The 12773-nt window shown below is 34.2% G+C and overlaps 1 protein-coding gene across 22 annotated transcripts in view; it reads right to left on the minus strand.

The window, feature by feature from the left end:
• The window catches only part of LOC135201636 (phosphatidylinositol-binding clathrin assembly protein LAP-like), a 485987-nt gene that overhangs the window by 97156 nt on the left and 376058 nt on the right, over positions 1-12773 (minus strand). For 16 of the 22 annotated variants that reach the window (XM_064230718.1, XM_064230715.1, XM_064230716.1 and 13 more), the window contains one exon: positions 12146-12427. The exons of 3 other annotated variants lie outside the window; for them this stretch is intronic. In XM_064230718.1, coding sequence (XP_064086788.1) covers positions 12146-12427 — 282 coding nt within the window. The remainder of the gene's footprint in view (positions 1-12145; positions 12428-12773) is intronic. 3 more of the 22 variants (XM_064230721.1, XM_064230710.1, XM_064230705.1) reach the window with 1 other exon arrangement.

Raw genomic sequence — 12773 nt, forward strand, 5'->3', positions numbered from 1 at the left:
TGTGTTTTAATATCTATTTTGATAATTTAAATAGATTTCCAATGGAAAAAAGCAAAGTGCATTGCTGACTGTTACTTGTGTGTGTAAGATACAAAATGAACAGCTCACATTAAGATGAACAACTTTAGAACCATGGAGAGATTTTCTAAAGTTATAACCTCATTACCAACTAAATATCAAGAGATTAGTGTAAGCATATAAACAAATAATTTGCACTAGTCAAAAATCATACATTTCAAAATATTTATTTTACTGAAAGGTAAATTTCCTTAGAATGAGTGAACTAACAGTAGTATTCATATTTAATGTAGAATATTGCTTTCTACAGTGGAAACAAATTCAAAAGGCATTATATTATGACTCAAGATATGACAATGTACAGTGTTTTCCTATAACATTTCAAATCTAGACATCTACCACCAAAGCTTCAAAATGATAAGCTTTTCCAAACCAAAGTACACAGAGGGGTAGTAATTGTGTGAAAGGTGTAGCACAGCAGTCAACATCTGTGCCATATTCTCTCTTGTTTTCTTTCATATCTTCTCTCTCTTTCCATCTAGCTGTCCAACTTCAACATTTGTCTGTCCAATTATGTCTATAGGCCAACACTTTAGGAGTCAGGAAATCTGATTGTGGTCTCATACAAATGAAAAGAACCAAAAGTATAATTGTAAAACTGTATCATTCCATTTGCTACATTAATAATGCTACATAAAATTAAAATAGAAAAAATAAATCATGTTTAAATATAGATCATAGACCCTTTTAACAATAGGTAGCATTCCTTGCCAAATAACAAATAACTTTTACAAACTCACACAAATGACCAAATCTTACTTATATACTTTTTCTGCATTTCACACAGGCTTACATAAAAATACCCTCTTCAACATTTATAACAGCTTCACTATAATGTAATTCAAGGACTATGTATAAAAATGACGTCTAGTATTGCTGAAAATTGTAATATGATTTTTCACAGGGTATATATTTTTTAATAAGTTTAATAACAGAATACACACAAAACACACACATATATATAACTAAATAAAGGGAATCAGGATAATTTGTTCCAGCCAACCCAAAAAGTCCCCCTTTTCACATTTTTTTCTATTATTAATATGTTCAAAAGTTAAATTAAGAGTGTAAAGTAATGAAACAGTACGTTATATTATGAAGTAAAATTTTCTAAATCTTATTTTTTCTGTGTATGATTTGAAGCTGATTGGTAAAAATGGCACCGGCTGACTGGGGATGGAGGGAGGAGGGATGGGAACCCTTTAAGCAAACCAAATTGGTTGCAGTATGCAAAGGTTGATAAAATCAATGGTTACAGTATGCAAAGGTTGATAAAATCAATTTTATTCACAGATGTAGATGGATAATTAAAGGAATAAATAGTGTGGGTGCCCAATTGTTTTTCTGAGAGAGAGAGAGAGAGAGACCCCGAGAGAGAGAGAGAGAGAGATGAGAGTTTTATTTTGAGAGAGAGAGAGATGAGAGAGAGAGAGAGAGAGAGAGAGAGAGAGAGAGAGAGAGAGAAATTCAATTATGCCACAATACATAAACTTACTGTTGGCAAATGGTAGACTTTTAAAACAAACATAAGGATTTTGCAAACAAATAAGTAACAAGTCAAGAATGCTCAAAAAGGAAAGATCAAATAACTTTTCACAAGGAAGCCGTTTAAGCAAACAATCGAAGGCATTCAGAGGCTGAAAGTGGCGCCAGTTTGTTTATTACAGAGATTAGCTACTTTTACAGTAGTAAAGAATCGTAAAAAGTAATTGTCACTAGATTAGTATTTTACCGTAACAAAAATAAAGGTGATTTGGGCAAATCGAGCAAAGGAATGGGCAAATAATCATCCCAGCCCAGCTGATAAGTCAGTGGGAAACAGAGCCGTTCTTCCCTCTCCTCTCCTCTCCTCTCCTCTCTCTATCATCTCACTCAGGGCACTGAACACTGACTTGAGCAATTTTTTTTTTTTTTGTTTTTTTTTTTTTTTTTTTTTTTTTTACTGTATCACATTTCATCGTTTTCTTGTTTTATCATGCTAAATTTGTTGTGAAATAACATTTAATATTTTATGTGAATTGGTACTGTTTTTACTTACATATTATAGTAAAGACTTTAGTCTCTTCTCTCTTCAACAATACCATGACTCATGATAACTTAAAATCATTCATTCATTATTTCTAAAATATATAAACGCTCCCTCCCTCAACCTCAAGTATGCTGTGTATATATCACTGTAATGACGAATGATTTTGTTCATTATGCTAAATTTTATTGTGAAAAGCTTTGTCCTTTCATTTACTATTTTGTTTATATTGTTCAACTAGACTGTCTCACTCGGCACTCCGAACACTGGCTCAATTAGGACTTTTTTTCAGTATTGCATTTGATCTTTTCAGATTTTATCATTACTTTAAATTTATTAGGAAATTCCCTTTTTTATGTGAATTGTTATTCCTTTACATACATACAGTAATATTTTAACTCTCTCCTCAACAAATCAACGCTCCCTCGTTCAGTCTCAAGTCAGCTGGGCGTGACGTCACCGTGGTTATGTACGATTTTATATGTTTTATACTATATTGAAAGCTAAATTTTATATTAAATGCTTTATACTTTGATTTATTTTGTCAAATATGGTTATGATTAAACTAAATATTGTAAATGGAAAAATTTTTTTAACACAGTTTAACTTGTAAGACACAGTAGGCCAACGGATACAAGTATAAACTAGATAATCAGTCAGTTCGAAGTACGAGCATTTGTTTGACAATTGATACAAATTTTTCTCAAAAATTTTGCTCGAAAAACAGAAAGTTCGACATAAGAAACATTCGACATACGGTCCATGTATCAGTACTACATACATACATACATACAACTACATACATACATACATCCATACATACATACATACATACATACATACATACATACTATACATACACATACATACATATCATACTATACATACATATACATATATATACATACATACATATATATAATATATATAGAATATATATATATATATATATATATATATATATATATATATATATATATATATATATATATATATATATATACACACACAAATTGAGTGTATATAAACATCTCAAAATCCTACAATTTCCAAATATCAATATGCAAATATTTTTCAAAAATGCTGTTACTGAAGTTGAACAGTACGTACTATAGTTGCTAAAAACAGTTACCAATCCACAACTAATATGTGCGAGCGTATAACACCACTTGAAGTTCAACATTTAACTGACAACAAATGTCTCTAATTCTGTATTGGTGATTCAGAACAAAATGTCAAGGCATATAATTAAATGAAACTGTAGAAATTTTATAATAAGAATTATTGAACATTACAGTATCTCTATGCCATCACTTTATGTACTACTGTTAGTTCACTACATAAGGATAAGTAAAAAATAAAGAGCCAGTGAATGCTCTTCATTAATGGAAAAAAAGCTTTAACCTAACTAAAAAAAACTATAAGCAATGACAAATATTTTCATGATGGAAAGCAGTAGTGTACCATATGTACCATTAACTTCCTGACAACAGAGAGCATAGTTTGATTTTTTAATAGTCTGTGTCCATATTTCTTTATACACTGTCAGCATTATTATATCCAAAACCATAAGGAACCAAAAATTTAAAGGTGAATAACTTTTTGGATGGCATGTGATATCACCTGAAATGCTAAATGGCCTTAGGTTTATGTTATTAAATTTTAAAGTACTAATTCAACAATACTCTGAAAAGTCACTAGGTGCAATGCTGGTATAAAATAAAATCTTCAAATTTAAAACAGCTAAATGCTCTTTATACAAAAGGCTAAAAACTTCATTATTAAGGGAAATACCTGATCTATTTTCAAAGTCAAGCCATAAGTCTGCTTCCAATGCAATATGTGTTAGAAAGTTTCAAAAGTACATCTAGTATAGAGTTTTCCAGAATACAAAACAATTCAGGATGAAAACATCTTATTAGGATGCTGACATCTTCATGTAGTAATTATTTTATTAATTCTTTATTGATTCATAAATAACATTTTGAGAGAATGAAAATTCACCTTTCAAACTGAGCTAAATGATGATGTGTAATATTAAGGCTAAATCTCACTTTATTACATTAACTACAGCAATCTAAAACCCTAACAAAGTTGTGTTTCTTCGTGTACATTATTATATATTGATGTAAGGTGGCTACAACTGTCTGCTAACTTAAGCGTGGAAGAACTATTCAAGACAACATTTATTTTTAGAAGGTATTTTCTCAACAACCCCAAACCCAGGACAACATTGATTAACTTACAGCAACCCCTACTAATTTGTTTCAATAACATATTGGCATAAATATAAAAATTAAGGATAATTTTGAAAGTACAGTACAAAACAGTATTAACTCACACTAAACAAAATCACTTTTTGTTTAAAGTTCTGCAATATGCTGCTGTGATGGTATGGTAACAATTTTACTTTGAAAACTCTTTGATTAATGAATGTAATATCTAACATCTACTGCTATTAAGAGTCAAAGCCAAAATAGACAAAGATGAACAATTATACTAAGTAATTCAATTACCCTGTAAAACATCAATGGCTCTTTACAAAAGCAGAAGTAGACTTGATTTCATTTAGGTATCAACTATTAACAGAATATTTTTCTTCTGAGGCTCATTGATACAAAAAGATAACTGAATTACTTCCCTAACTTGAAGAAATATCCAAGAAAATGTGAAAGCCTCAGAAATGGCCATAAAATAAGGTAGCAAAACACTAGCTATTACATATTGTATTTGAAAATTACACCAAGCAAACTCCGAACAAATGACTTCCTTAGTATGCTTTTTAAAAAAAATTAAATGTACCTCCTAATATTTTTACATAATTCTTCCAGTCCTTAAAAAAAAGAAATGGCTATTACATTACATAGAACTTTACAATGTCTGCTTCTCACAAAAAACTCCTAGAAAGAACACCAAAATGAGTTGTATGATGTATATATCTGCATCCTAACTTATGTTTGATAATCAACATCTTCTGAACGTTAAAACTCTACATTAATGCTCTATCCCTCTTCTATGGATAAGCCTTAAACCAAATACTTGTACAGTCGACTTTCTTCCAAGTTTCTGCTGAAATGCAAGTAAATATGTACAGTAAACCCCTATACGTATCCATGTTCTAAGATTTGTGGACTGCTATTCATGGGTTTCTCTATGAAAGATATTTACCCATTATTTGCAGAAAATTCACCTATTTACAATATTTTTCACTGAAAATATTTCATAAATAAATACTGTTTTTTATATATATCCATTTCATGATTAAATGCACATTTTGAGATAGAACAATTAAAATATTCAAGTATAAGCATTTTTAGAGAGCTTTACTTTTGTTAGAACTTTCAAAATACGCAGTTCTATGCATTTCTGGAGGGGTTTTGAAGTATTTGCAGATTTTAGCTATTCACAGGGGGGTCTTGAACGCATCCCCCCAAAATATGTGGGATTCATTGTAAACTGAAAACTCAAACTTTTCTATGGCCAATTTCTCTCATACTTTACATCTACAGTATAATTCTTCTGCACATCAAAACCTGAGCAAATTTGTTATATATGACTATACAAAGTGTGCACACTCAGTACGTCATAACATCTAAACAGGACTGATAAGGTGGCAATTTAACAAAGACAAAATCGAACCATCATTATGAATGCTTATACCCATACCAAGCTGGGAAACTAAAAACCATACAATAGCCTGTAAATTTTCTTCTAACTATGCACATCTAATACAGATATGTATTGGTAAACTCACTATTTGGAAAAAACTGTGCTGTACAATACAATGCACTTATAAGTAAACAAAAGTAATTAGTGTGTTACAACAAATATTTTTTCTGCAATGTTTAATACCACATTTAATACCATATATGACCCCTTAACATTTATTTTGAAAAAAAAAAAAAAAAAAAAAAAAAAAAAAAAAAAAAAAAAAAAAAAAAAAAGTCTCAAAATACACATGGCCATCTATACATGACCTGGGAGGCTAATGTTCACCCAGGCCCCATAGAATACCAGTACTGTACTAGTACTTCTACCAAGCCAAACTTGATAGTAGATTGCAATACTACTCATCTTCAATCAAATATCACTATTTTTACAGTACTACTACTGTTATTATTATAATAAAAACAAGTACTATTGACATAGCAAAACCCTATTTTTGGTAGCCGCAGTTAGTCCTCAAGTGAGTTACTATACTCTTGTGGTTACCCCAGGGCTTCATAAAACAGTCCAACCAATTATAAAGAATTCTGTTTCAGTTGGTCTCGGCCAGATTATTGCTTGTTGGCACAGGATAGACATGAGGGCTCTTGTATCCTGTCGTAGTTTCTACATCTTACTCACACACATGCGACAAAATAAGATGGTAACCATCTTCTTCACACACCAGGTCTGTGCAATATAAATGTTCACCCCAGTTCCACGTCTTTTTGTCAGGGCTAGTGGGTAGGTTTGAGGAAACACAGTGGCTATCAAAAATAGGTTTTTCCTGCGTCAAAACCTGTTTTTTAATAGCATAGCTGCTGTTGTCCTCAATGGAGTTTACAAAAAAAAATTGGCAGGTGACAAAATGGCTTAGCTCTTAACAAACAACCCAGATTAATTTTTGGTCAGAGGTATAGTCACAGGTTATTGACCATTTCCTTTATTCCAAATACCCACAGGATATGGTAATTAAGAGCAAGAAACAACATGTGAACCTAACAGGTTATTGACCATTTCCTTTATTCCAAATACCCACAGGATATGGTAATTAAGAGCAAGAAACAACATGTGAACCAATACATGTATTATCCTTTTGGTTTGAAATTGGCTTACCTAATTATATTGGGTCTGACTGTGGGATTATTGCACCTTCCCCAGCAATGTCTCAGCATGACCACCACTCTCATGACAATGTTTCAAGAATTTTTTACTCAAGGTAAAGTCACAGGTTATCAACAGTTTTCTTTATTCTGGACACCCATTCGAGTCTGGCAATGAATCTAAATGGCAAAGGACCTATGGTAGTGGTTTCACTCGCCCCAGAAACCATACCGACACCTTTAAATAAGGTGAGCGAGCCAAAATATTCTGGCATTTCCATATTATCTTTTTACTCTGGTATGTTAGCAATAATTACCTTAGAAATGTGTGCTAAAGGGACATTTCACTGGGCGACACAGGCCCTTGCCCAGAAATAGATATTTCCTTCGTCAAAATCCCTTATCCATTGTGGTTCTAAGTGACTTACCTAATTATATCAGGTCTGGCTGCAGGATTACTGTGCCTTCACCAGTTCAGGAATACTTTTTCTAATAACCAACCCATACCCAGGAAGACTTCTTTGAAGGAAACATTTACGAAGAAAGTTAACGACATACTCACCTTTTTGGATGTCTTGCAAATTGGAAAAGGAGTAAGGGTTTGCCTTTTTAATGAGGGCCATTGTAATTCTCAGCCCATGCAGAGAGATTGGTTTGTTTGTGCTAAGGTGTCAGAAAAATAGGACCGTCTGGGATGTTTGCCCTGACATCTAGATCAACCTTAAGTGTTTGAACCAGGCATAATATTTTATGAAATACTGACTTCCTTTACCAGAAAAGGGGTTTTCCCTTTAAAAAGTTCCTCATTCTTGGCCAAGAGACAACAGCAAATGATAACTAAGTGAAATGTCCTGGTCTAAGAGAGCTTGGTATGCTAATCTGAGCTCCTGATGCCAAAGCAGTCAAGAAGACAGCTTTTGCAGCATATGAGTTGTAGTGCCCATGAATTGAGGGGATAACAGGAGTCTAAGAACCTTATGCAGGGACCAGGTAAAGGGAACCTATACAGGAGCAGACTTTTGTAGAGTAAGAGACTGGAGAATGGCATTAATAATTTTTATAAGTAAATTCCAAACCATATGGCAAGGATTCTGCCATTCTGCCTTGTATGCCATGATTGTTGAAACAGCAAGGTGCTTTACCTCAAAAGATAATAAAATGTAAAACTGTTTCAAGAAATTTCAACTAAGAACTCAGGGTGGAGATAATCTAACCAAATTTCCATATGGACTGTCATACTGGATACATGAATTTGGTAGTTTTGCATTAGGTACCTAGCAATGTTAGGCGAATAATCGTCACTGTAAACTAGATTTAAAATTCCATGTGAAGGTCCAGCTCAGAAAGGAGCATGCATAGATGACTTCCCCTTCTCCTCTCCGGGATACAACAAAGAACGGCAATAGGATCTATTCTTTTGACTGTGGTTGAAGAAATAAGGAGCCAATGACCATTCAAGCTAATTCAGGGATATTCAGGGATACCAGGCAAGCAGTTCTGCTGAAGACTAGTATACAGTTCAAAGCTTTCAAAACTTGGGACAATGAAGGACAAAGATATATCCTCCTCCATTTGTTCCAGGACAAAGATATATCCTCCTCCATTTGTTCCAGTCTTGTAGAAATGTATCTCATGCTATTGCCTGAGTGTCTAGGTTCAGATACACACAAACTGGAAATTGATGCTTCTCTTGTGTGACTTCTGGACTGTAGAGGCATGTTAGCATTTACTGACATGAGAGGAGCTCAGCATGAGCCTAACCTCTTGATATAAGACACTGCAATCATATTGTCTAGGACAAACAAAATGTGAGTCCCTTTTCGAAGTTTCAATTTTCAAAGATGGAAAGACAGCCAATAGCCCCAGGAAGCTGGTATGACATTTCTGCCGCACAGATGACCATCTTCCCCCTAACTGACAATCCTCCTAATGGCCTCTCCAACCTGTCAAGGAGGCATCCATATGTAGTATCATTTGTATGGACAGTGCAGTTAGGTTGTCCTGTTTGTCAGATCCCCTTCCAGGTCAACAGTCAAGAGTATCTTCCCAATCTCAGATGAAAGTGATCACACAGCCTTTTCCTGGCATGTGAGAGCCAGACTCTGATATAATATCCTACAGTCACAATCTCAGGATTAGATCTACCATGGACCCAAACTGTAGCAGGCGCAAACTTTGTTCTAATTGTTGTCTGGAAAAGCTGGGTTGTGCAAGGAATCTGTGAAGTCCTTCCTTATTCTGGTTTGAGTGCTTTGGAAAGAGACAGCTGGCTGCTGCAAAAAGTAGCTCAGCAAAGTCAAAGTCCCAGCCTCAAAAATAAGTCTGGTGGATGCAAGGTGTGACTTTTTCCTGTTAAGAAACCTTTTGACAGGAGTTTGTCGACTATCACTCTCAAGATTCATCAGCACTCTTCTCTGGTCACTCCCTAGATTAGCCAATCATCTAAGTAGGACACTTGTTACAATCCTTCATTCCTGACATTCCATAAAATAAGAATAGTGTATATAAAAATTTATGGAAACATGTTTCTTCAAATATGACAGGTCAAGATCAATGGCTCATAATCATAAAATAGTATTAAATATTAATTCACAATTACAACAATAATTGCCTTAAAGGATTTATGTAGTACTCACAAATGCTTCTCAACTCAATAAGACAGAACTAAATGATATCCATACTGTATATTTCTACACATTTTATAACCTAAGATAAGATTAGTAACCAGTCTATTTCCAAGCACACCACCTAGAGGTTATGTAGCCTATATGCTACATTAGTTGGTACATAAAATCAATAATTATTGGAATATCACACCAAAAATACATAAATTCACGATGTTAAAATGTTCGACAAAACTCACCATTACAAAAAAGTATATTTGTATTCCCTTAGGAAAAATACAAACATTACAACTTCAAAACACCTGTGATGTCACTACTGGCAGAATAATACCAGTTGGAGGTAGATCCACATGAATGTTTTCCTTTAACACTGGAAAGAACCCCAATATTAAAGATAACTGGGGAACTGTCAATATAAAAATAACCACTGAGTTTGATAATAAAATATTTATAAAGGAAATACGAACCTTTAGTAAGGCTTGCAAGTCCAGCATGATTGGAAACTGTGATCACATCTATGTTTCATAAACAAGAAATTAGGCTAACCAAGTTTACCCTTAGGTAACCTCAAATTATCTATCAATGTTAATAATGGCTTTGCATAACTTTAATAACAAAATTGTCTAATATTATTGCTTTGATGCTAATTTTCACTTTGCAAAACAAGAAAAAACAGCAAGACAAATGACAGTGTATCCTAGTGGACTACACCTAAATTTTCACCATGCTGGAGGCTTGCTGTTCCCAATTTAAACAAATATAAGCCTGCCGATTAAAACAGTCGAACACAATTTACAAAGCACAACCTAGGGACTAGTTTTGTTTGTTTGTTTGTATGGTGTTTTTACGTTGCATGGAACCAATGGTTATTCAGCAACGGGCCTAGGGACTAGTGAACTCTTGGACAGACCAGAGTGTAATGGAGATGGCCGCCAACTTAATTTTGTCACATTTGTGTAAGACAGAGCATAGGTATTTGTTAATAAGACAGGAGATAGAGCCCTCCCGTCCTGAGTCCTGTATATTCTAACACTGTGCAAACAAGTACTATTCTGGCCGAGACCATCTACATGAGAATTCTTGTAATTGGTTGGTCTGTCTTATGGCCCTGGGGGGGACCATGAGAGAGCAACTCCTTTGAGGACAAACAGCAGATAAGCTATCAAAAATCATCTCTTAATCAGTGCCCTTGGGACCAAAGAGTTGCCTTGGCATGAGAGAAATCTTTTTAAAACACCACAGGTGTATCCTGGAATGTAATTGTGTCATTTATTATCAATAAGGACAAACATCTTTCAGTTTCATTATTAAATCATTCTTAAAATCTTAAGCTGAACATTCTCCTGTGCTTGCCTAACCGTGGAGGTAGTAATAGTGTTTAAATCCATACATCAATACAGAAGATAGACACACACACACATACATACCCTGATGCATCAAACAGTAGATAATTTCTTTGTCAAAAAAAATTTTTCTTTTTAAATTATGAAAAGAGTGAGTTTCTCATAAAGTGAGTGCATAATTTACCTTAGAGTGAGTGCTTATAGGACAGAACCAATTTATTGCTGTACTAAGTATAAGTAAAATGTTGGGGTGATGGGGCGCAGTAAGTGAATAGTTTACGTTAAATGATGCCTAAGTGCATGTATACACATGCAAGCAAACCGTAGCTAGGCATACACATCGACTTCACACAAAATCATGCATACCTTTATCAAACTACACTTACTAAATACCTTATTCTAATATGCAACTTCAAAATAACTTATTATATTTCATCTATAATTTTTTATAATTTTCATTTTGTTAGGCAATTTATTCAACCATAAATTCACTGTCATTCTGAAATTAAGGTAGGGCCTTTTACTCCTTGGGGTCATATATGCTATCATATATGGCATTTGAAAATCTCTCTAATTTTGGCTACAACTGAAAGCAAATCACTGAAAACTAAAATTAAGAAGGAGTTACTGCAGTTAGGTATGTCCTTTTGCATGATTGCTTACCACAAAGTACTATTATAATGAAGAGCCAACTGAAAATATATTTCTTGTGTATCTAAATTTCACAACTCTCATTAATTGGGGAAACTGACTAAGAAATGAAGACAATGAACAAACTTAAAAATATTGTAATCCTCAGTCATTAACCTTGCAAAATAACCAGGTTTTAAACTTTTACTTAACCTTTATAACTACAAAAGCAAAAGACTAGCAGTAGGAATCTCTTCCAAATGATCCTTATAAACCCAATCTAAAGTATATACCCAAAACAAAGAACTACGTATAAGACTAATGAATTTGAAAGTACAAATTTTTTCCAGATATGCTTCAAAGTCATAATGATTCTAAAAATGTTCAAGTAACAGTAACCAAAGCAACTGATAATAATTTATTCCTTTTACTCTATGACTAAAAAAACAATCATATACTATGCAGTAACTAGAGTTGAAGATGACAGTCTGTCCACTTTTAACTGTTTTTGTGTGAAAGGATGTAGCAAGAAAATACTGGTTCTGGTTACTGGTAGGAAATAAGTTTTGTGGGTAGGGAGGTATTGGCAAATGGACTGGTGGATGAGAGAAAGTGTGTAGTGTGTGGTGTGGTCACCTTGAGGCTGAGCGGGTGGCATAGTGGGAGCCTGGGAAGGCATGCCAATGTTGCCAACGCCTGCCAGGGGATCCAAGCCACCTAAGAGATCAGCAGCACCAGTGGAGGTGATGGTGGTGGTGGTGGTTGTGGTGGTAGTAGTAGTGGTGGTGGTTGTGGCAGTGGTGGTGTCGAAGGAGCTGACACCACCCTGAGGAGGAAGGGGAGGACCAGAGGGGCCTGACACATCAAAGGCAGCAAAGGGATTGACGTCTGCGTCGGTGCCACCTCCTATTACTGCAGCTTGCAAGAAAAGAGTAGTGCAGCAGTCACACTTAATGCACTCTCACGTTCATTTCATCTTTCAAAGCTTCAAAAGACTTCCGTGGAGTCAAAGTGCAGAGTGAGGCATCCTTAAAAGTGCAATAAGTGCCACTCATTCTTACTACTAGGCACACCCACACAAGAAATAAGATATCAAACAAATATTCATCTTTGTTAGCAAAGGAAATTAAAAAATGAATGAAAACATTTGGTCTAATGTTTCCTTTAAAAAAATCCACCTGTCAGCATAAGGTGATAAGTTTCTAAACTAATAAAATCAACTGATATATGACAATTTCCATTCACTATAATACAATACACACAA

Source organism: Macrobrachium nipponense, chromosome 28 (assembly GCF_015104395.2).
Source record: "Macrobrachium nipponense isolate FS-2020 chromosome 28, ASM1510439v2, whole genome shotgun sequence".
Classification (NCBI taxonomy): domain Eukaryota; kingdom Metazoa; phylum Arthropoda; class Malacostraca; order Decapoda; family Palaemonidae; genus Macrobrachium; species Macrobrachium nipponense.